Source organism: Lynx canadensis, chromosome X (genome assembly GCF_007474595.2).
Source record: "Lynx canadensis isolate LIC74 chromosome X, mLynCan4.pri.v2, whole genome shotgun sequence".
Classification (NCBI taxonomy): Eukaryota; Metazoa; Chordata; class Mammalia; order Carnivora; family Felidae; genus Lynx; species Lynx canadensis.
The window spans coordinates 56013111-56037938 of NC_044321.2; the positions used below are offsets into that span (position 1 = coordinate 56013111).

General features: G+C 44.5%; 1 protein-coding gene across 7 annotated transcripts in view; it reads left to right on the forward strand.

Annotated features, from left to right (window-relative positions):
• DLG3 (discs large MAGUK scaffold protein 3) overlaps positions 1-24828 on the forward strand; it is a 57291-nt gene that overhangs the window by 24801 nt on the left and 7662 nt on the right. For 5 of the 7 annotated variants that reach the window (XM_030305306.1, XM_030305305.1, XM_030305313.1 and 2 more), the window contains 4 exons: positions 5171-5285; positions 19933-20109; positions 20343-20418; positions 21240-21339. In XM_030305306.1, the coding sequence (XP_030161166.1) occupies positions 5171-5285; positions 19933-20109; positions 20343-20418; positions 21240-21339 (468 nt within the window). Of the gene's footprint in view, positions 1-5170; positions 5286-19932; positions 20110-20342; positions 20419-21239; positions 21340-23224; positions 23271-24828 lie in introns of all 7 variants that reach the window. The other 2 variants (XM_030305307.1, XM_030305308.1) reach the window with 1 other exon arrangement.

Genomic DNA, 24828 nt, shown 5'->3' on the forward strand with positions numbered 1-24828 from the left:
AGAGATGGCTCTTAACCCAAGAATTTTCTCCTGAATACTGTTGTCTAGTCTAATAGTGAACGAATAGAGAGCTTTCCAAAGTTGGACATTTTTGAGCAGGGGTTACTTATACTAGGGGCTGTAGGAACTAGAGAAAAAGAGAAAGCATGGTCCTTTGCTGTTAAGAAACTTAAATCTCCATGTGAGGCACCACACTCCCCACAATAGCCAATGTGATACACACACACCCATGATCATGTCATCTGTTTAAAATCTTTGAATAGCTTCTTTCTATCACTCAGGATAATCAAGAGAAAATGAAGAGGCAAAATCAACAGTAAGGCAAGAACAGTGAAAGTTAGAAAGAGGTGGATTGAGGAAGCAATTAGGAGCAAACATCAGCAGTACTTGAGGAAACACTGGTTGTGTGCAGGGGAAAGGGGGGGTTGCTTATAGTAACAGGGAGGTTATCAAGTAGGGGAAGCACAGTGGTCCAGTCTAGAGGTAAGTATTTCCAGAGTGCATGTAGAGCATCATATAGGTGGTAGCACAAGCCTTTTGAATCAGCAGCTCCACCCACAGGAGGCTGATCTTTTCTGTGATTATGCAGGGAGAAAATTTGAGGTTCCCCTTTGTCTTTGTCCATTCCAGAATACAATCTTGCCTTTATTTTTGCCAAACCAAAAGTCTCATTGAAGTGTTTTTCCCCACACAAAAAAGATCAATCTATCCTCAAAGGTAGATTCTGCCTCTTCTTCTTCAGAAACAGAAAAGCTGCTGGAAGCTTTAGAATAGCAATTTATCCTCACTTTCAGTCATAAAGGTTTCAGAAGGTTGGGGTTCAGTTTGGTAGTGCCAGTCAAATGTTTTTGTGTGCATATAATTTGACCCTGCAGTTTTACTTTGAGAAATCTATTCTATAGAAATGCTCAAATATACAGTGCAGCGTTGGGGGTAATATTAAAAATTGTAAACAATTTATGGGCACCTGGGTGGCTCAGGTCATGGATCCCAGGGTCATGGGATCAAGCCCCATGTTGGGCTCTGCACTCAGTATGGAGCCTGCTTAAGATTCTCTCTCTCTCCCTCTGCCTCTCTCCTCTCCTGATGCATGCTTACACATGTACACGCTCTCTCAAATAAAAAATAAAAATAAATGTAAAAAATTGTAAACAATTTAAATGCACATCAGTTGGGATATGACTGAATAAATTATGCTCTATCTATAATATGAAATACTCTGCACTATTAAAAAGAATGAGATATATCTCTATGTAGTGACATTGATGGGTTTCCATGACTTATTAGAGGATGAAAAAAAGTTGATTTATGGGAATCTGTATGAGTTGTGAATATATGTATATAAATAATATATACAGGGAAGTAAGTTGAGAAGGATACATGCTAGAAATACTAACTGGTTACTTTTGGGTAGTGGGGTGGGGTAGTGATACAGGAATGTCTAAAGGAAAAAGTTAAAGATTCTTAAAAATCATGTGCTACTATTATAAAAAAGTGTAAAACTCATCAGCTTTCTTTGCAGGCACATTGGACAGAGGCCTCTAGCACTTTCCTTTCCCGTGGGATTTGCGATTGTATTGCCAATTTTTTTGAGAATTTTCCAGCCCTCTTGCCCTATCTTCCTTTTCATACACAGTGCAGGATAGCTACCTTATCTTTTCCCTAAACTAACAAAACAAAACTCAATTTTGTAAGCCAAGACCAGCAGTTTCAAACTTTACTGGACATCAGAATCACCTTGATGTTTGGTGAAAATGCAGATTCATGGGCCTGCTGAATAGATTCTGAGTCAGTGCGTCTGGGGTTGTATCCAAAATCCTGATCTTTCAGAGGCATCCCAGGTGGTCAGTGAGAAACCCTGTTTCAGGGAATGACGTCTGATTGTGCCCCCACCCCCTCATTTCTCTCTCCATGATTAGCAAAGGGAACGAGGGAGTGATGACTCACTGTGGATATCTTTGTGGGTCACAAATGGTTGGGTTCATCTGGGAAAAATGAATAAAACACAGTTTAGTAGACTTGAGAGTTAAGTAATAAGTGTTGGTTCTTTAAAGTAGCCTATTTGAAGTGGGGACCTTTGGGTTGGAGGCTGGTCTGGTGGGCAGTGACTAGGCAGTGACTTCAGCCTAGGAGATGCCTTCCAGCAATGGCTTCATTAGTTATAAGTGGAAGAAGGGGAGGAGGGACCTTGACAAACTGTGAGGTTTCAGAATTCAGATGTTTTTTTAAGTGGAGCTTTTGTCCTTGGAAAATGATGCTTCTAATACTAAGATGAGGTACTATCTATCTTAAGACTATTCTAAATGGTTTTTTTTTTGTTAGAATTATTTTTTTCTTTGTTATACACAAAGTCTGTTAATCAGATGCCCACTGTGGGTTATTAACATCACAAAAGGGTGTTTAAAAACCATACACCCCAATTGCTCCCCCCAGTTAACCTTGGGAATAAAAGTAAATGGGAGTACTTAACTACCTTCCCAAGCCCTCAGTGAAACTGGCAGCCATCAGTTAAACCATTAGGTTTATTAGTTTGAGAACAGAAGCATCGACTTGGGCACAGTTTTCTAATTTGCTCCTCATTTACCGAACAATCATTTATTCAGAGGCTACTTTGTGCTTGGTGGACATTAGGTAATTCTACAAATAAAAGCCAGAGACTGATGGGTAGGCTGGAAGTCTAAGGGTTCATCTGAATGGGAAAAAAATGAATAAAACACAATTTAATAGACTTGAAAGCTTAGTAGCACATAGAAAACAGAAAGTGGATCCCTTAAAGCAACAGCCTTGTTCTCTTTCTGTAGTCTATTTTAAGTGGGCCCTCTGGCCCAGCATTATCAACCACCTATTAGGAGCTCTGAGGAAATAGTGGTTTGGTGGTTGTTTTTTAAAGGATTTTTAAAGAAACGTAGTTACTAAGCAACTGCAATGACCTGCTACTAAGTTGGAGTTCAGCAGGCAAGTCAATTCCAAAGAAGGGAATACATAAACAAGTTGTGAGATGGGGGAAGAATGGCTTACGGATAGATTTGGTATATATTTTTGGGGTGCTTGGGTGGCTCAGTTGGTTAAGCGTCCGACTTCAGCTCAGGTCATGATCTCACGGTTCATGAGTTCGAGCCCTGCATCAGGCTCTGTGCTGACAGGTCAGAGCCTGGAGCCAGCTCTGGATTCTATGTCTCCCCCTCTCTCTCTGCCCCTCCCCTGCTTGTGTGCTCTCTCGCTCTCAAAAATAAATAAACATTAAAAAAAGATTTGTTATCTGTTTTTTTTGGGTTCAATTCATATTTCTGCCTTCTACTTTATCTTCCCCAAGAAAGAGCTGCCTGGTCAGAAATCTCTTTGTCTCACCAAGTACTCCTCCTAGCGGGTGAGGAGGACTGAGTGAGGAGGACGACCAGAAAGGAGCCAACTAGAGGGCCAGGGTGGAGGGCTGAGCTCTGGAGTAGGGCCAGTTCCCCAGGCAGGCAGAGAGGTAGACGGCCCTGCTGCTGCACTCTTGGGCAGTCCAGGGTTTCTATGACAGATTGGTCACCACCCTCTGCATTTAGATTGCGACGCCTCATTGATATTGATGTGTTGCCTTGTAACCCTCAGATCGGGGACATTGTCCAGCTGCTGTCTTTTTCCCCCAACACTTAGTGGGTGAGTCAGTGACTTAACTGCTTCCTGCAGGATTTCAGGGACTGGAGTAGGTAATGAGGACAAATCACCATTAACACCAGTGTGTGATGAATGAAGAAATGGCTAAATGGCATGGATTTTGCCGGTTGGCTTCATTGGTACCAGAGTGAACAAAAAGAAACTTTGTTGAGGATCTGTGTGAATTAGAACTCCTTCCATCCCCTTAAGGCTTTTTAGCATTTCCCTTTATAGCCGGCTGAAGGTCAGGTTGCTTTGCTGAGGGAAGGGGAGTGTCAGGTGTTGGAACAGGTGTTTTGTTTTCTGCCTGTAGAGTCATACAGACTAGATGGGGATGCTTCTTGCCAGCCCTCTATGGTGCATGAAAATGCTTTTGTGGAATTCTTTTTCCCTGGAAATATGTTTGGTTTTTTAAAACAGTTCCACAACCTTCAACCCCAACTATCAGTTCTGTTTTCCTTTGAAATCATCTTGTCATAATGAGGTATGCCTATTTTCTACCATTTTCACAGCCTGTGCTTTAGATATATCCCATTTTATGCAGCCAGTACAGACCTGAAAAATACTGTGTATGTGTTGGGTAGGGGGAATAAAAAGGCGAATATCATATTTTAAATGTACTAGGAGAATGTCACAGCAAAGCATCCCTATAAAAAAGCCTCTTAAAATAATTGTACGGTTAGGGAGCTTTCCTCCATCAGGTTTTCTTAAGTTCGGTGTAAATCTGTAGTTGCCTTTCCGGAGTGATAAGGCTGTTTCGAGGCTGTTGTGATGGTATTAGTGGGCTATAAAGCTGGGCATATGGACTTACAACCTCATGGACTAGATGATTTTGGAGGAGAGAGGTGACAGCAGATTTCTTGGTTTGGGAGAATTTCTGTTTTAATGTTTGTTACTGAAACCAAAGACCCTGTTTGTTAAAAGGGAAGATTTTCTTATCTGATTGTGAGGTTTGTTTGTTTTTACCTTTGTGTCATGAGTTCAATCTCCACCCGCCCCCCCCACAACCTCCAAAAACAAAGTCATCTGGAAACCAGTCATCTCTCTTGCCTAACAATGATCTAATGGCCTCAGGTCCTTCCCAGCCCCTCCACCCTGTGTCTCAGGGCCATCTGTTCTCTGCAATCCACTTTTTGGGAAAGTCTCCTTTCCCATCTGCTCTCCTTGGGCCTTAGCCGCCTGCTCCAAAGATTTATGAAGGCTGCACTGGAGCACTTTCCAGTTGTTGTTGTGTGTTGTTGGTTTTTTTTTAATGATACATGAGATTTCAAGGCAGATAAAAGCTTTTTCCATTTGATATGTACAAATGTTATTCCTTTTTCAGGTGTGTTTTTTCTTTCTCTTAGTTGGGGGCTGGAAAGAAGTCTGTGCTTGGAGGAAGGACTCTACTTATCAAAGCAGAGACTGACTGTGTTGGCTCTGGCTGCTTTGAAGTCAAGTGTCCTCCTGGCTCTTTAGCCACTGGCACACAGGCTTGGTGCGGTTTCTTGGGTTCATTCTTTTCCTGTCTGTTCCCTTGTCTCCCTGACAGAGTACAGTCGCTTTGAATCGAAGATACATGACTTGCGAGAACAAATGATGAACAGCAGCATGAGCTCTGGGTCTGGGTCCCTCCGAACAAGTGAGAAGAGGTCTTTGTATGTCAGGTAAGTCACACTTCTGAGCACCAGGCCTTGTGCTGCACGAGGGGAGCTCTGTGCCAACACAGCCCTTCCTGTTTAACTAGTGGGGTAGGGAGTGTGTACTCCCAGTACTAAAGCAACATTGTGTACTGTATGCTCAGGTTGTGTACTTTATGGTCAGTGTTTCTCCCTTTTGCAAGCTGGCTTCTTCCTCTTTGCTCATGAATGACTCAGTACGAGAAACTTTCAGTTTGTTCTAATTGTAAAAGACTATTGAGTGATTATTGCTAGTCAGTATTCAAATAGCACTCAAATGTTCAGAGTCCTTTGCTTGCATTCTGTGATTTGAGGAGAAAGCTTGGCATTCCCTCCCTTCCACATATGCATAGTAGACATCAGGATTTGTATCTGAGCATATCAGCTATCACTCTATTCTGGTTGAAGGTCTTTTACAGGAGACCAAAAACTGACAGGTTGCTGCTTCTGGGTATTTTTTTAATGTCTTTATTTTTGAGAGAGAGAGAGAGAGAGAGAGAGAGAGAGAGAGAGAGAATCTGAAGCAGGCTCCAGGCTCTGAGCTGTCAGCACAGAGCCTGACACGGGGCTCAAACTCACAAACCACGAGATCATGACCTGAGACGAAGTCAGACGCTTAACCGACTGAGCCACCCAGGTGCCCCAGGGTCTTTTTTTTTTTAATGGTGTTTTCTTGCTCCCTGCTGTGCTGGTCTGCTGTATCTGAATCATGGGACATGGGATGCGATGGTGTATGGTTCCCAGGAAGGGTGGGTAGAGGGAACAGATATATAGCATTGAGTGTATTGCTGCTGAAAGCTATTCTGAGATACTGCCCAAGGTTGAGCTTTTGACCCTTGAGGCCCATTATGATACTTTGTCAGGTCAAAGTACAAACCTCTTGGGGAGTTGGACTGCTAAATGAACACTATGGACTCCTCGTTAGAATTAGGGATAGTTTTCTTCTTCCTGTCCAAGTTTCTTGGCAAAACTCCAAACAGTGTGGTGCAAGTACATATTGTATCTCTCCAAGGTTAAAATCCTTAGAGTAAGAGGTGGTGGGATTACTCCCCTGAGCCAGAGATAGTCGTGTGTGTGTGTGTGTGTGTGTGTGTGTGTGTGTGTGTGTGTGTTTAATGCTTAGGTGTGGACTTGTATTAAACTGTTGGGTTGAACTTTTCTGGTGGCCTCTGATACATGCTGGGGGAGGTTAGGAAGGAAGGCTACATTTGCTGATTGCCTGGAAGTGGGACAACTGGTCTGTTTTTGGGGTTTGACTCGATGCTAGCCAGTGGATATAAATGCTAATTGCAGTTCTTGTCACGGTGCTTGATTTTCTTTTCCCTCAGTTGGTAGTCCCTGACACTACTGCAGGGAGCCGAGCCAAGGGAGCCCAGCTTTGAGTCTGAAGCCCACTAGAACCCTTCATGGTTCTTTTTAAAAAATGAACCCTCAACTTGACTGGTTGTTTGTTGAGAGCAGCTTTCTTCACATTTGCCGTGCTCACCTCCTGCTGTGAAGGGAGGAGAGCTGGAGGAAGGCTGGGCTAGTCACTGATGATCTTTTCAGTCTTCTGTCTTTTGTCACTAAGCCCCTGCTCTGGGTCTGCAGCCTAGATGCTGGGGCACTGATGGGGGAATCAGAAATGTGCTATTGCCCCCAGCAAGAGGTTAATACTTATGTGACTTGGTCAGGATTGTTCCGTTCCCGTGCTGCCAGCCCCCGCAGATGTGGCACTCCAGGGTGCGTGGGAAGCTGCTCTTTAGGCAAGACAGTTTCTTCAGAGAGCTTTATTTTTAGATTTCCTCTCTCCACCTATCCTGTGCTAGAGCTCTCCCTGCCTGGGTAGGGGGATTGGGGCATTAGCTCCTGACCTGGAAGACCTAAAAGACTTAGAACAGCCTTCTCTGACCTGGGGAAGGGATACATCATGTCTAACTCTGGGGAGGAGGGTGGAGACTGCACTCTGTTTCTAGCAAATCAGTTTATACAGTTTATATCATCTGCCCCTAACCTTATCTAGATAACATCAGTGTCCTCTGAGGAGAGTAAGTACTGTTTAGAACAATGAACATTTGTGATCACTAGAATTAATCAAGGGAAATGATATTTTATGGCTAAAGCAGTGAGCAGAGGTCTTTCGCTAAGCTAACCTCTCTACCAGAGCCTGGCTTGCTCTGTGCCGTTTCATGCCTGTTTGGCCTTCCATGCTGTACTTCGTCCCTATTGTTCAGTATGTATTCAAGTTTCTTCCATTCTTAAAAAGAAAAGAAAAACATTCCCTTGATACTAGTAGTCCCTTAAACTGTTATCTCTCTTCTGCTTACCACATTTGCTGAATTATGTGCCAAGAAACACTAGTTCCACAAGATGTTAAGTATTGTGTGCAAAATCAGTGGTTCAGTAAGTTGGGCCAATGCCATGTGAAAAGAGGAAAACAGAGTCTTTACTGTGATTCATCTCCAGGAGGGTTTGCACTAGGCAATGTTTCACCAAAGGATAGGAGCATGGGAGCCTTATTTGGAGAAGTCCATCTTAAATCCATGTTGGGAAATGTTGGAGTCCTCTGTACCTGTTCCTGCTATGTCTTCAAATCACCTCTCTTTCGGTAGGAAAGGAAGTGTGCATCTGCTTTTCAGCATGGTGGTGTGGTTCCAAGCAAGTCCGGAAGGCTCCGGAGGAGCAGAAGCTCAACTCCGTCAGGGATCCACGGTGACCTCTTAGTCATCACATTCAATGACTGGTTCACTGATTCTCTGCCATTGGTGTGACCTCTTCACCACATTTGTTCCCACGAATTACCTACTTGCTTCTTTAAAGGCTCTCTTTCTGTCTTGCTAACCATTCCTCAGTACCTTTCATTAGCTCTGCCCCCTAAATGGCAATGTCATTTATTTTCACAGCTTCAGATCCTGTTGTTGTATAAATGACATCCCTGATCTTTTTAGTGAACTCCAGACCTGCATATCAACTACTTGCTGGGCATGTGCATGAAGCTGCGCTCCCACAGTGTCTCAAACAAGCAGTGTGTTCAAAATTGAACCCCCCTCCACACCTACTGCTCCTCAATTTCCTTATCTAAGTTAATTGCATCACCCTGTCATGTGGAAAAGGGATTAGATTGTTCTGTCACCCAAGGCAGATCTCAGCTCAACAGAAGGAAGAAAGAGCTAATGATTAAAACTGTCTGAAAATGGAATGGACTGCTTCCGGGGATAGTAAATTTGATCTTTTGTTACTGAAGGTGTTACAGAAGAGGCTGGGCACCCATTTCACTGGTTGTTGCAGAGGGGGTCAAAGCTAAAAGCAACAATCTGGACGTAAGCTACTCAGAAGCTTTCACTAGTTCCCTAGTGTCTTTAGGATGAAGGCAAACTAACATTTAGGGAACATCTGTGCATTCAGGCCTTTGTTATTCTCTTTAAATTGGGATTAAATCCTTTAAATAATGCTACAAAGTACACATTATTCTCATTTTACAGGTGTGAAAACTGAGACTCCAGTTATATAGCCAAGAAGTTCCAAAACTGGAATTTGAACCTGGTTGTTCTGACCACAGAGTGTGGCTTTTTTCAGCATTTCCCAAACTTGGTGATAGGAATCTGCTGGCATGCTAATAAAAATACAGATACCTAGTCCCCCTCTTTTATACACTTGGATTCACTGGATTTGGGAAATGTATGGGTTTTGGGGGTTTTTTTAGTACTCGAAAGTTATATACATGTATTTTAAAATATAAGTTATTGTGAAATTGGCTAACATACAGTATATACAGTGCACTCTGGGGGGTTTTGGGGGTAGAGTCCCGTGGTTCATCGCTGACATACTACAGTGCTCACTCACCTGGTCATATGCTGTCTCTCCCTAGTAAAATAAACATTTAAAAAAACCATTTTTAAATTTTTTAAATGTTTATTTTACGAGAGAGAGAGAGAAAGAACGAGAGTGAGTGCACATGAGCAGGTGAGGGGCAGAGAGGGAGAATCCCAGGCAAGCTCTGTGCTGTCAGCACAGAGCCTGACGCAGGGCTCCATCTCATGACTGTGAGATCACAACCTGAGCCAAAATCAAGAGTCGGATGCTTAACCAACTGATCCACCCAGGCGCCCTGGGAAATGTATGTTTTTAATTTTTTTAAATGTTTACTTTTTGAGAGAGAGAGAAAGAGAGAGAGAGAGATTCATTGATTGATCAAGGGAGGAGCAGAGAGAGAAGGAGACACAGAGTCTGAAGAAGGCTCCAGGCTGTGAGCTGTCAGCACAGAGCCTGATGTGGGGCTCCATCTCACGAACTGTGAGATCATGACCTGAGCCAAAGTCAGGTGCTTAGCCAACTGAGCCACCCTGGCATCCCAAATGTATGTTTTTAACAAGCAATCTGAACACTCAGGAATAACTGCTTGTTTGTCACAATAGGTATTTGTGTCTGTTTTGCTTGAACAGCTGAACATTACACTTACTTTATTTTTTTTTAATGTTTATTTATTTTTGAGAGAGAAAGAGAGACAGAGCACAGCAGGGAAGGAGCAGAGAGGGAGGGAGACACAGAATTCAAAGCCGGCTCCAGTCTCTGAGCTGTCAACACAGAGCCTGATGTGGGGTTTGAACTCACAAACTGCGAGATCATGACCTGAGCAGAAGTTTGACGCTTAACCAACTAAGCCACCCAGGCGCTCCACATTACACTTACTTTAGCTCCTACTATGTGGAAAGCAGGAAATTGCAGGGCTAAGAATTTGGGCATGGTTGGGGGGTAGATTCAAGGAAGCGGCACACACAGTTCCTGCCCTCCAGTAGCTTGCCATCTACGCAGTAGACACTGAGCAGCAGGTGGTTGAAGTGAAGGAACCCTTTTCCATTGGGGTTTCACCTCTAATTCTTTTAGTTGTTGTTTTCCCTATGACATGTTTCTCCTCCTTTCCCTTCTCCTGAGTCTCCATTCTCTGGTTTGCATGGGTTGCAAAGCTATTTTGAAGTAAATAGCACCTTCTTACAGCAACATGGAGGCTATAGCAGGTAAAGCCCTAGTGAGCTGCAGCTGTACTAACGAGAGGGGAGATGGGATTTGTGGAGCCTGGAGAGGAGAAAGAAGGAAAGATGACTGTGTTTGGAAAATGCAACTTGTTTTTAAAATCACTAGTGACTTAATGGAAAGACCTTCCCCACCCTTCACCATACTAGAATCACTTCTTAAATGGTACAGGTAGGATGAGCAGAGCCCGTCTTTCTGCCTACTCTAGGGTCTTTGCTCTGTTATTGAACTTGCCTTCCACACTGGAAAAGTCCACAGAAATAGGCCTCTCTTGAGCCTCTTGCTCAGGGTCAGGATGGTTGGGTGTTTAACTCAGGTCATTCTGATGTGAAGGTAGTACAAAAAGACACAGGGTAGGTGAGAGTTCCAGGAACCTCCAAGTTCTAAACTTGGATTTTCTTTTGTCTGTTTCTTGAGTGAATGAACAAAAGACCCTGTTGTCCAAAGGTTGCCAAGAGGCTTGAGAGTATATCTGTAGAAATGGCTTTTGCAAGTCTGTTCTGGCCAGGTGGGTGCATTCTTCACAGCCACAGGGTGGCATCAGGCAGGCATTTTAGGAGTGCTGGCCTCCTGGCTGGCCATCTACCATCACAGTCTTCTCCCCACTCTGGGAAGGAAATCCTTTTGGGACATCTGCAGTCTCAATTCAAGAAACATTGTCACAAATATTGGCTTGGTCATCAAAGGAGGCTGGAGAATGCTCCTTGTCATCAAGCAGACATGAATTGTGAAAGTGTTCTGTGATGATAGCCCAGGGTGATGCTGGGGAGAGCCTGACTTCGACATATTCATTAATGAGTTTCAGTAGTGGATTAAAGTGCCAGTGAGGCGATTTGGGCAGGCTTCACTATCTAACAGAATTTGAGGGTGACGTGAATATACATCTTAAAATGCAACAGCAATTTATGTAGTGTTCTGGGCTACCAGAGGATGGGGAAGACTTTCTGATACCAGCGATTCTTGAACTGCCTATTGCTAGAGCATGTTCCCCAGTCACCATTCCTTGACCTGTGCTCATAATCCCCCCAGGTGACCCAAAAGGTGTTGTGAACCCCAAATGTTCACATATCATGGACTGATGGGTCCTTGAATGCCCCTCTAGTTTCATAATTGACCTCTAAGGCCTGAGACTTTGAGGTAGACTGAGGAGAACAGTGCCCCTTTCCTTGTTCTCCATGTTCCTGTCTGCAGGGAGTGTCAGGAAGACCCGACTTGCTGTCAGCTACATTTGTTCCTCTTGTGATGACCCATCTTGTATCTACTTGACTGCTCGAGTTTGGGCTTTTAGGTTGGTCTTCAGAAGCTGCTAGACATTTTAACTCTCACATTAAAGTCAAGGGCTCATAAGTGACAGTTGCTTTGCGGCTCTCTGTGCATGCTTCATAAGGACGGGGCAAGGGAGGGGCTGCTCAGTTTTCAAATAATAGGTGCCTTTTATCTGGTACTTTCTGTGGCTCAGGCTGCTATAACAAAATACCATAGACGAGAAGCTTAAACAACAGACATTTATTTCTCACAGTTCTGGATACTGGGAAGTCCAGGGTCTAAGTGCTAGCAGATTCAAGTTCTGGTGAGTGCCTCCCTCCCACTTCCTGGCTTATAGGTGTCTACCTTCTTGCTACGTGTGCAAGTAGAGGGGGGTGGGGCGCCTATGTGGCTCAGTGAGTTAATAAGCTTCTGTCTTCGGCTCAGGTCATGATCTCACAGTTCATAAGTTCGAGCTCCGCTCTGCTGTCATCACAGAACCCGCTTCTGATCCTCTGTTTTCTTCTCTCTCTGCCCCTCCCCTGCTCATACTCTGTCTCTCTCAAAAATAAACATTTAAAAAAGAAGAAGAGAGAGACAGAGAGATGTCTCTCCTTGTCTCTTCCTCTTCTCATAAGGGAACTATCTCCCTCACGACCTCATCCAAACCTAATTACCTCCCTAAGGCTCCACCTCCAAATACCATCCATCACCTTAAAGGTTAGGGCTTCAACATATGAATTTTGGTGGAACACAGACATTCAGCCCATAACACAGATGAAAGGAAGGAAGCAATGTCTTAGACCCCATCTGGTATAGGAGGGAAATACAGTGAGAGAACCCTCTGAGGGATAGTAACTAACTGGAGAGTAACTGGAAGTGTGTTTTGTGCCCTCCTGCCCTAGCCTGATCTCCTGCACTGTTCATGAGCCTCAGACATGGCCTTCGTCCTCAGAGGGCTTCCCCTTTGGTGATACACTATGAAATAATTTAAAACTGCAGGACTTAAATAAATAGCAATAAATAGAAAACATTAAGAAAAGTCATTGCAAAATATGTAGGATGAATTTGGGAGAAAGACATTTGGAGTGGGCAGGGTCACAGAGAGAAGAGTGGGGCTTGGTTTGGGCCTCAGGGGAACTAATGAGGGCGAGAGGGGACAGGCTGAGTCTCCCAGGCCACCATAGATGGCTGGAGCCACAGGCAGAGAGGTGGGCACGGCTACTAGGCCAGTGCAGCAGAAACAGCCATTTTTCTTGGAGGCCGAAGGGCTCAAGTGCTCTCGTTTACTTTGCTTTGAGAAACCCGCCTGACCAGTTTCCTTGGTAGTTGCTATTTTCTTTGCGTTCCTGTTCACCAAGACACCGATGTGACTGTGCCAGGTGCTTCTGATTTCTTGGGCTTTTTTAGACCCAAACCTCACAATTTAGGATCTGAACTGCCAGAGACTTTAGCCTAGTAATCTGTTTACTTTGAGCTGATTATATTCCTGCTTTCCCCTCCAGCAGTGAGGTCTCAGCTGAAAGGAAGATTAGGCAAAGTCCCCCAGAGCACGTGCATCATGTGGGCAGGTGCACGCAGCTCGTAGGGGATACTATTTGAAAGGTCACCACTTACACAACATATCTTTGAAGACCTTTGGCAGTGCTTTCTGTCGGAAGATAGGCAGCAGCATTTAAAGCTGACGTGCTGAATCTTAGCTTGGGAACTCCAACCCGCAGACCCTGGGAAGTGAGCATCTGCTTTTCATGCTGGTGTGACTTGGCTCTGGAAGGTTGCTGCATTACCCACTTTCACTTTGATTTTACATGCCACGTTTTCTCTGGGGCACAGTTTTTACCCTGCTCTTAAGATAAATCAGTGTTTAAAACATAAAAAGAGAAAATAAATGTTAAAAAAGAGTGGGGGGCTCCTAGGTGGCTCAGTCGGTTAAGCATCTGACTTCGGCTCAGGTCATGATCTCACTGCTCAAAGGGTCATGAGTTCGAGCCCCGCATCGGGCTCTGTGCTGACAGCTCAGGCTGGAGCCTGCTTATGATTCCATGTGTCCCTGTCTCTCTGCCACTCCCCTGATCGTGTTCTGTCTCCCTGTCTCTCAAAAATAAATAAACATTAAATTTTTTTTTAAGTTTAAAGACAACATGGGGTGCCTATGTGGCTCAGTCAGTTAAGTGTCCGACTTTGGCTCAGGTCATGATCTCACAGTTCATGGGTTCAAGCCCCACATCGGGCTCTGTGCTGACAGCCCAGAGACCGGAGCCTGCTTCGGATTCTGTGTCTCCCTCTCTCTGCACCTCCCCTGGTCATGATCTGTCTCTCTCTGTGTGTCAAAAATAAACGTTAAAAAAAAAAAAAGATGTTAATGTTTTCCTGGCCTGGCCACAGTGTTTGAGAAGTTGCAGGAAAACCCAGGATCTGTGGCTTTCCCTTGCTTCACAGAACTGTGCAGCCATAACCAAGGAGGAACATATTCAGGGTTGAAGGATAATCTTTTATGTAGATCACTTACTGTGATCTTAGGCTTTAGATGGTAATTTTTCCATAAGCTTTGTTCTCTCCTGACATAGGGTTTCCCTCTGAGCTGACCAGTCCTCCACTTGGAGGCTTTCATGGAATTCTTTTTATCTAGACCCAGAAAAAATAAGGGGTTTCTGAGGCTGCTCATCTCCCAACACACCATCTTGTCAATAAGCTCACATACACGGGGTGAAACCAAGGTGCCAGAGTGGTCAAATATGGTTTTAGGTGTCTGGAGACAAATAGGTATTGCTTTTTTTTTTTTCCTGCTCACTCTTTTTGAGTCAGAGGTTGAAAAGTTTCATTGGTATGTCATCTGGGCCTTGCATGTGTAGAATTTTAGTTTGGGGACAGTGGTTCAGTCTGATTTAAAAGGGGTGGTATGTTATATGCCTTGACTTTCTCTAGTTCTTGCCCTAAGGATAAAGAAGGGTGGGTAGGAAGATATAACAGTGTTGGCAAAAAAGGTGCTCCTTCATCCTCTTACCAGATCCAACCTGAGGCATTTGTAACAAGGAGCCAGTCCCTGTCACTTTCTTAGGTTTCCAGGCTGTTCCTAAGAGAGATTGTCACAGCTAGATGGCCACAGTTTAGCATGCTTCTGAAAGATCTCAGGTAAGTAGCCGACACTTTTTCAAAGTTTATTAAGGTCTAATTTACATACTTTTTTCAATTACATGAAATATGTATCATTTGAAAGGTGGTTCAACGTTACTATTCAGGCTTGTTCTCTTTTAGTTTCCTTCCTTCCTTCCTTCTCTATACCCAATGTGGGGCTTGAACTCATGACCCTGAGATGAAGAGTCATATGCTCTGCCGACTGAGCCATCCAGGTGCCCTTGTTCGCTTTTAATTTTACTTTCCACATGAAAGTTTAGCCTGGTAATGATCAAAAGGCTGAGGCCATGGAGTCAGTCTCACAAGGCCTACTAAGTGGATGCCAGACTCCTTAGCTGGACTGCAGACTGAGTGCCTTGCACTGCAGCCAAATATGGGTGTTGCTGACCCTGCCACACAGCCTTGGTTGCTCGCCTCCAAGTCCTTGCTCACACTGTTCTTTCTAGCCAGACGGGCGTCTCCCTTCTCTCCCTCGAAATCCTGAACCTTCATTGAGGCCCAGTTCAAAAGTCAACCCTTCCTCATAACTTCCCCAAGGTAGGTGTGACCTACACTCTCCCTGAATGCTTTTTTAGGCCTTGGCTTATCCTGCCTCTCGTTACAGCATACTTGGCCAGCACACTCTGTAAGGCCAGGACTTATTTTCTTCTGTGTCTTCCATCCAGAAAGGTATTTTTTAGACATAGACAAGTGAGGAGTTAGCTTTTGTTTGTTTGTAATGTGACTGTGACTTAGACCTCATGACATTTTTCTGAGATTTAAGAGCCCTGGTGTGAAGTTGCCCACCACATAACTCTAGATGAGGCCCTGTGTGACTCTGGGCCTGGTTTGTGTCATCTCTGAGGAAGTTTTCTAGCTCTTAGTCAAATACAGTCTCAGCAGGAAAACAGACAAAGTGGATTTAGAGAACATCTCCATTATGGATTCAGAAAACAAATCACCATCACGACAGTGGAAGGACTGGTGAGGGAATTGGGCATCTTTAGCCTGGTAGAGAATACCTCAGAAAGACTTGGGCTCATTAAATGCTAGAATTGGAAAGCAACTTAGAGACCTCTGAGGCTCCGATGTCCTGCAAAGCTCTTTCTTCATTTGTAGTTCCGATTGATAGAAAAGGAAATTCTTGTTAATTCATTTCACATTCTCAACTGAGAATGACATTATAGCTCAGAATTTCAAATTTGATTTCTTTTCTCGTATTTCAAATTCAAATGTGCTGCTGTGTGTTTAACAAAAGCATAGTTTACACTTGATCTCAGCCAAAAGGCCGAGAAGCGATAACAAGATCATAGTTTAAAAACATTGCTTATTCTGTTGTTCAGTGTTCCTCATCCACAAATTCATCAAACAAAATCCAGATAAACTTGGGTACCACTTTTTTTCTTTTTTAAGTTAGGTATCATGCCCATTGTGGAGCCCAGTGAGGTTGAGACCTGAGCAGAGATCAAGAGTTGGATGCTTAACCTATACTGAGCCACCCAGGTACCCTTTGGTACCACTTTTTACTGGAAAATTGCCTTTTTTGCCTTGTTGGCTGGGGAACTTAGAGCCAAACATGTTCCTTATCAGAAGTAAGTGACTCAAGCCAGGTGCTTGGTAAATCGATTTCCCCACTTGCTTTCTTTCTTTTTTTTTTTTTTTCCCTTAAGCATCCAGAGGAGGGCCTGATCATATTAGATGCTCAAAAATGCTTGTTTAATTAATGGATGTCCTTAAGAATACAATATTGTATCATCTTTAAAAATACTAGTTTTGGGGCACCTGGGTGGCTCAGTCGGTTAAGCCTTCAACTTGGGCTCAGGTCATGATCTTGTGTGTTTGTGAGTTTGAGCCCCACGTCAGGCTCTATACTGACAGCTTGGAGCCTGGAGCCTGTTTCTGATTCTGTGTCTCCCAGTCTCTCTGCTCCTCCCCTGTTCATGCTCTGTCTGTCTGTCTCTCTCTCTCTCTCTCTCTCTCTGTCTCTCTCAAAAACAAGTACACATTAAAATTTTTTTTAAATATTAGTTTTGATGAATCGTCAATGAGATGGGAAATATTAATGGTACAATTTCAAGTGACAACTAAAGTTGCCGAATTGTATGTACACAGCATGTTTCCATCTCTGTGAAATCTGTTTTTTGTTTACTTATTACACAGTATTATACAGTATCACAATGGTATGAAGAGTGGTTCTGAGTTATATTAAATGTGATTTTTTTCCTTTTTTAGATTTTATGTTTTACAAAAATTCTATGATAAGCTTATATTAATTAAATAGTTAATGAAATGAATGCATATGAATAGTTTAAAATCTCAAATGTTTACAATAACATATTAAAAAAAATAATCCTTTTCCTGTTCTCTCCTTTTCTGGCTCTCCAAAGTAAAGAAATAGTAAATCTAAGTAGCCCTCTATGTGTTACATAATGGAGCTAAAAGACAGTAGGGTCATAGAAAAATAATCAGATAAAAAAGTATTTCCAACAGGAAGGAAACCATAGGAAAAGCTTATAGGAAAGGAGGGGGTAGTTCTCTGTGGACACTATTTGCACAATGGTGTAAAATTAACTATTATTTACCTCAAAAATGTGATATCAATAAATTAGGAGGGGTGGAAGGATGAGTGAGGGCTATTGAAAACCAATAGGCAATGCCTGAAATGTAAAAAAAAAAAAAAAGTAATCAATAAACAGCAAGAAGAAGCAATTATTTAGAAATGTGTTATAAAAGAAAAAGAAAGAGTTTAAATATTTGAAAACAGTTTCTTTTTATAGTGACTTACGTTTTTGAAAGTTAAAGTTGTAAAAGGAACATGTGCCTTTGGTTAAAAACCAAAGCAGACAGTGCCATTCCTGGCGTGCGGTGGCCACTGCTGGCATTCTTGTTGACTTGGATTCCACACTTAGTTTGTTGTTCCTTAGCTTGTGTTATATGTACTTTAATATTGTAAGGTATCAGAAATTCATCTTGGAAGTACACTGGCTTATTGGTTTTATTTCAATCTCAGATGTTTAAAAAATTACCAATAATTGGATTCCTGACATCCAGAAAACATGTTTCTTATATCAGCTTTATCATATGTACTCCACTTCTTAACTGTGCCGTTGGCACAGGTCAGGGTGGTTCTGTGGAGTGCTCAGATATATATTGGATTGTCCCTGGATTGTAACCAGTAAGCTCTCCCTTCCAGCGTTCTACAACCTCATCCTAATCTCTCCAAATTCATTTTTTTTAATGTTTATTTTTTTCATTTTTGAGAGAGAACACAAGTGGGGGAGGGGCAGAGAGAGGGGGACAGAGGATCTGAAGTAGGCTCTGTGCTGTCAGCGCAGAGCCCTATGTGGGGCTTGAACTCATGCACCTTGAGATCATGACCTGAACCGAAGTTGGACGCTTAACCAACTGAGCCACCCAGGTGCCCCTCTCCTAATTCATTTTAACATCTTTCCTTCTTCCCCCACCAAAACTAATTTGTGCTTAATCCAAGTTCTGTTCTTTTCCTCACTACATTTGTTTTCACCTGTGAAGCCCAGAATGACATCTAGTGTTTCTCATTGCCACTTAGAATAAGGTCTTCCCCATGCATGTGTCTGTAGGAACATCTGACAGAATGCCTTCCTTGCTTTAGGAAACTCAGTTTCGAATGCAGTGCAAATGCGTTCAGATTTGATCCTGTCCCACAGAGCTGGGAAAGAACCTCTTGGGCAGAGTGCCTCCTTAATCGGCTGGCCTCAGCCCCTCTCCATATTGCTTCACATGCATAAATTGAGGGAGGTAAAGGGCTCTGTGTCAGAGTTTGAGTATTTTCATTTTCGGATAATCTGATACTGATGTCTTAAGAATTCTGTTTCACAGAGTTTAAAAAGTAGATGGGTATTTCACTCTGCACAGTTTTACTACATTCTGTATTTCATTTGGGCCTGCATGTGGGGAAATAGCGTGTTTTACTTTGCAGCTTCCAGGTGAGCCACAGACCACCACACCGCAGGTAGAAGTCTAAATCTTGGAACTAATTCTGGGAAATCCCCTGGGCTGTGTGTACAAGTAAGGTGTTAAAGAGAATATAAAAAAGAGAGCCTAGATTGCAAGTAGAAAAATACAAACTTCTCACTGAAATCACCCATCCATAGTGACTCTACAAGGAGAGATCCAGTGGATGAGAAAATTAGACACTTTCAAACACAGGTGAGTTTATTGAGCAGGGAGCTCAGGTGTGAAGTGTCACCTTCACCAGAGCCAAAGTCAGCAGTGGATCCTGAAGGATTTGAGCTTGTAGTTTTGGTTTAAATTTGCCTTCAAAATCCACCCCACTCTGCGATTATCCAATTACATGTGAGGGTGGATTAATGTGCCTAAAGCTCTTTTGATGTGTCACTTCCCTACTCTGAAACCTTCAGGGGCCACTGGATTGGGTAATATTCAAGGCCTTCCAAAATTGGCCCCAGACATTTGTTTCCAACCTCATTTCCTAGGACTTCCAGCTGCAGCCATGCTGGGCTCCTCCTTTTCCTCAAGCCTGGATGGTATAGCTCCCTTCCCACCTTTTCCCACCTTTCCTGTTATCACTTTACTGTGTATGTCCTGCCAGAGGACCTGGCCTCCATCCTAGGTTAGTTAGGTGTGGGATGTAGGTCACATTATTCTTCCTCCCTGAGCCTCCATCCCCCCTCCCCCCATGTAAGGGCAAAAGACCGAACTAGGAGGCTTCTTGGTGGGGTCCTTTTGAAATTTACCATTCTGTGGGTGAGCATCAGCCTTAGATTTTTTCCTTAGTGGCCCCAGGACACAGGGCCCTTTTCTGTGTCCCTGCAGCATTTACCATTTGTTGTTTTTTGAGATGGTTGTTAACATGTTTACGTCCTGCTTTCAACTACTTTTTGAAGAGATGTTTGTAAACTGAGAGAGCCCTTTGGTAGGCTAACTTGTTTCCCTAGGATGTGGGTGAGGGAGAGGACCACTGAGTGTGTTCTACTTTGGACTTCCACCTTGTATCTGGAAGCTTCGAGGAGATGGGACTCATGAAAGATTTTCTTATTCCCCTTCTTGGGAGAGTGGGATGTCTCTTTGAGAAGAGGCACATATCTATAACATCAAGATGGAGAAGAGGATGCAGACTCCTGGAGAATTCCCTCTGGTCTTCTCTGAGGCTGCTGGGTCTGCGCTCATTCTTCGGGGTGTTCTTCCTCCACAATCCTTTCAAGACTGCCAGGTTCCTGGCATTTTGGGGTAGGATGGTAACTTCATCTTTCGCTGTGCATTTCAGGGCCCTATTTGATTACGATCGAACTCGGGACAGCTGCCTGCCAAGCCAGGGGCTCAGCTTCTCCTATGGTGACATTCTGCATGTCATCAATGCCTCTGATGATGAGTGGTGGCAGGCGAGACTGGTGACCCCACATGGAGAAAGCGAGCAAATCGGTGTGATCCCCAGTAAGAAGAGGTGAGTTGTCATGATCATGATGCCTTCCCTGCCTTCTTCTTGGTATTGATTTCTTTTTTTTTTTCCTATTCTACTGTAAGTAAGTTGCTTGAGAACAATGGATGTGCTCTATTATTCCTTTTTAGTAGAGAGTTTGTGCTCAGGACGTGGTTGTGACTCGGTGAGCCAAAAAGTGGCTTCTGAGACCATACACTGGCAGTAAGTAACAGGACTTCTTTCTGACTCCAAAACAGGGTGGAAAAGAAAGAAAGAGCTCGATTGAAAACTGTGAAGTTCCATGCCAGGACAGGGATGATTGAGTCTAACAGGGTAAGTGGGGATCCCCAAGGAAGTGCAGCCAACATGTGAAGAGGAGTAAGAAGCTTGGAGTCTGTCCGGTGGATAAGAGAACTGGGGAGCACAACAGAATATCTCTCTTTCAGCGGGCTGGCTCTGTCCTATAAGAATACTGACTGCTTTTCAGAAAGCAGAGCGAGGGCACTCAAACTCTGTGTCCAGTGTATACTCCCTCCCCCTGGGTTACTGGCTCTTGAATATGTGTTGGAGTTGGACTGTCTGGAAGGCTGACTTGTTTGGAACACAAAAAACCACCTGTGGGTATCTCCCCGGCTGCAGACCCTGTCGGAGCTGTGGGGACCCCTAACAGAAGCTGGCCTTGTTGTCCAGCGAGGAAGGTCAGCCTCAGAGCTTCCACCAACCCCTCAGACCAATGAGGCATGAGGGCTCAGTCATTCACCCCTTTTCTTCTGTGAGATTCACAGGCCAAAGAACTTCTGGAGCAGTAGGAGGGAAAAGAGACACGGAGTAGATGCCTCTGTGTGAATGTATCAGTGGCTCCTTAGGGCATGTGTCCAGGAGGCTACCATGACGTTTGTCCTTTAGAAAGTTCCAGTGAGTGCTGTGAGTCTGGATTAGGTAGAAACCTCTAACATCCCTACAACATTTTCCTGTAAACATAATTTTCCTCTTACATCAACTTTTCATTTAATCTCATAGACTCCATTTGTGAGAGATGGTCTTTTATTTAGCTCACCATTGTCTCTATTTTAGTTTTTCTTGCATGCTTTAAAATCCATTGTTCTGTTTTTTTTTCTTCTGTCCTTCCCCTCCATCTTCATGTTCTTTCACAGTCGATCAAAACGAAACGTAAAAAGAGTTTCCGCCTCTCTCGAAAGTTTCCATTTTACAAGAGCAAAGAAAACATGGCCCAGGAGAGCAGCATACAGGAACGTAAGTAGCAGCAGGGTACAGAGAGCAGACTGCCTACAGCCCCGCCCTCTCTTCCTCATTTGCACCTCCCTCTATGAGAAGACAGCGAGAGAGAGAGAGAGAGAGAGAGAGAGAGAGTACATGTGTGTGCGTGTGCACACGTGCACGCACACATGACTGTCCATCCATCCATGTGTGCATGCATGTGCGGGCATACTCTCTCATTTGTAGAGTCAGCATAGAAATTGGTGTGCAGAGCGAGACACTGGGTCTCTCATCCGGCTGCTCACTCTGAAAGAATGTTGGAGGCTCTAAGGAAGAAATGGTTCCAAGCCTGCCCTAGCAGGAAGTCCCTGGCACTGGTGTTGGGGGTGCCAGGCTAAGCTCTGCCACGGTGGTGATGAGCAATATTCAGCTATAGTGTCAGGTTTGGAAGAATGTTTTTTAAGAGAACCAGGTCTAGGGACACAGTGTTGCTCTCCTGGCTTCTTCCTCTTGTGTTTTCTTTCCCTGAACTTCACTCCTCTATGTTAAGAGAAGAGCTCTCTCTTCCCTAGACACCTGGAGTGGGACCTGCTTCCTGAATTACATGCATGTGCATATGCACCCAGGGTGTCCACACGGCTCCAACAGACTCAGTGTCATCCCAGAATGATCACAGAGCCAGCCTTCAAAATAAATTCCTTCCTGCTCACAGGAATTGACATGGAAGGGGGATTACTTGACATTGTCTAAGTAAAGATTTATTGCAAAACAATAAACAGTAGAAAAGGCCATAACTGAGCTATATAAACTTTTAAGAACCAATTTAATCCTGAGAAGTACTCATGTTCTGCCATATGCCTTGGAAACTAACTGTTCCGACCCTAACCATAAACACCAGGTCACGCTGGTGAAATATTTCTCATATGGCTCATGGTGAATTGTAAACGTCTCCCCTGCTGCCTCGCAAGGAGGGGCTCTGGGGTCCTGGGCTGTGGGGACTGGCAGGAGATGGACTAGTTCCAGTTGGGAAGGTCCTTTGTCTAGGCCAGCCTGATTCACAGTCATGGTCTACGTAGGTCATTGCCACCTGGACTGGTAGCTACTAGATCCAAGGGTGCCCTCATCCAAATGGAGGTTAAGTCTCATAATCCTGGCCAGTTCAGTAAGAAGCACTAGGTGCAGTTAGTTCTGCTTATGAGCAGTAGGAGGTGGTCTGAAGTGAGATCAGTTCACTTCAGTTCACTGGAGCAGCCTCAGAACCTCCATGCCAGACCCAGCCTGGGGAGGGTTTGCTGTTGGGTTGCCCAGCTAAGGGTTGGGGTGAGAGTTGAAACTGCCTAGCGCTTATTGTCTAGAAGCTGGGCTCATCCCCTGTGGTCTGTGCAACTCAGGTCAGTGTTGAAGGCCATATCTCACACTGCATGAAGCTTTCCTTGAAGGGTTTGGACAGAGTGAGTCAGTATTGGGCAAAAAGCTCCTTGGGATGATGATAATTCTGCTTGCTCTTTTGTGCACCCTCGGAAGGAAATGGTGATTTCAGGGGCAGAGCAGAGACCTGGGTTCTATAGCTACAAATTTAGTCAAACCAGGTACTCTAAGCCTTGGAAAGTCACCAGGCCGGTCCTGTTGGGCTGTAGACTATAGATCACTTCAGAAAGGCCCTCCGGCAGCAAGTTGGACAGCATAAAATACAGGTATCTTATCTGACGTTGGGGCATTCTTTCTGTAGCAAAGTTCTTAACCTCACTATAATTATAGGTCTTCATAGTATTTCATACTTCTGTCACTAATGCTCACCTTGCTCTGTATTCTTCCTTCCCCTTGTCTTTTTTCTCAATTTTCTCTTTTGTCCCCATTTCTTTCCCTCCCTCCCCCACCCCCTCCTTCCCTCCCTCTTTGTCCTTGCTGTCTGTGAAATCAGGACTTCCCTGGGTTAAGTGACGATTATTATGGAGCAAAGAACCTGAGTAAGTCAAACTTACACACCACTAACTCTATTTCTGGCATGAGTGGAGGTGCTGGGGATGGGGGTATAGGGAACGTGGGTGAGGGCAAAGGGTGAGGGGAGGACAGTGTTGAGAGAACTCATACCACAGCAGGAAGAGGAACAAGTGGCTCTGAGTGTCACACTTTTGCTCTGGATCCCTGGTACCCTAATAAAAGCCTGTCACTCATGTCTGTGTTTTCCTTTTGTACCTTGAAGGAGTGGGGAGCCATCTTGGCTCCCTGCCTTAGAAACAAGGTGGGCAAGAAGTACTTCTTCAGGGGTGACCACTCAGCTCATCTAGCCTATTGTTGAGGTGAGGGGTGCCTGCTGGTTGGATTCTTCTCCTAGTGACACAACATTAAAGAATTGGGCTTAGGAATGAGGTGTTTCAGTCTCTCTGAGGGCAAGAGTACTATGGAGCCCTTTACCCAACATGCATCTGGGACATCCCAGCAGGTTCCAGGGGCCTCAGCAAACAGCTGTGGGCTGGCTTTCCATGGAGCATCTCTAAGGGGCTGAGCCGGGGGGCAGGTCTCAGTAGCATTTATGGACCATATATATCTAATGCCTTAGCTTGGGAAAACTCTGACCTCTCCCGTCTGGAAGATAATTCTGGAGTTGAAAATGAAGGAACCTAGATGGCAGGACCTTAGCGTCCCCTTTGTGCACAGAGGGGCGCGTACACATGGCTCTGCTGGGCAGGTTCCGTCCAGGTATACTCTCCTTCAATAAGTAATAAAGTCACGAAGGCAAAGGAGCTTCCTCAGGGGATTGCTCAGGAACTAGCCTTGGGGGCCACCATAGCCAGTCCTTCCTATGGGGGCCACAGCATATCACAGTCTGGAACAGTGTCATCTTGGCTGAAACGAGCAGTGTCTCTGTCCATAGTTTGTTGTATCTGTGTCCCATCTTCATTTGCCTGTTGTCTTGGGAGCAGTGGGCTCTGTTTGGGCCACACTGTGCCTTGTGCCTCCTTTGAGCGTGGCTGCTCTGCCCACACTCAGATGTGGGCAAGTCCTGGTGGTCCGAGGCAGGAGGGTTGCCGTGGCCTCCATATGTTCTTTGTTGTCTCTGTGTTTTGACATGTCTGTCTTCTTGTGGCTGGAGGAGCATCATCCCTCACCATTGAGGCCAAGCTAGGAGGAGGAAACTAGACAGTGGTGGCAGGAGGGCTCTTGGTGCCACCGAATGGTCAGAGCATCGTTCCCTGGTGACAGCTCAACTTAGCCAGTGCTTAGCCTCTTATTTCTGGAGCACTGCCCAGTTCTGTACACTTCAGGGGCTCTGTCTGGGCAGGAAATTCAAGAGCAACCTGGTCCCTGGACTTCTCTTTGCTGCTGTCCCTGCCTTGCCTTTCCTATTGTTAGCTTTGGGAGATGTGTTTTGAGATAGGATTTGGAAACCACCCAAGTCAGTTCTTTTGATTCAGACGAAGAAGATGCTGCCAAAGAACGGAAGGCTTTTAGTGTCCAGGGAGGGTCTTGGCAGACCGAGAGGGCTCTGGGGACAAGTGCAAGATGGTCAGGGGCTCTGGATTG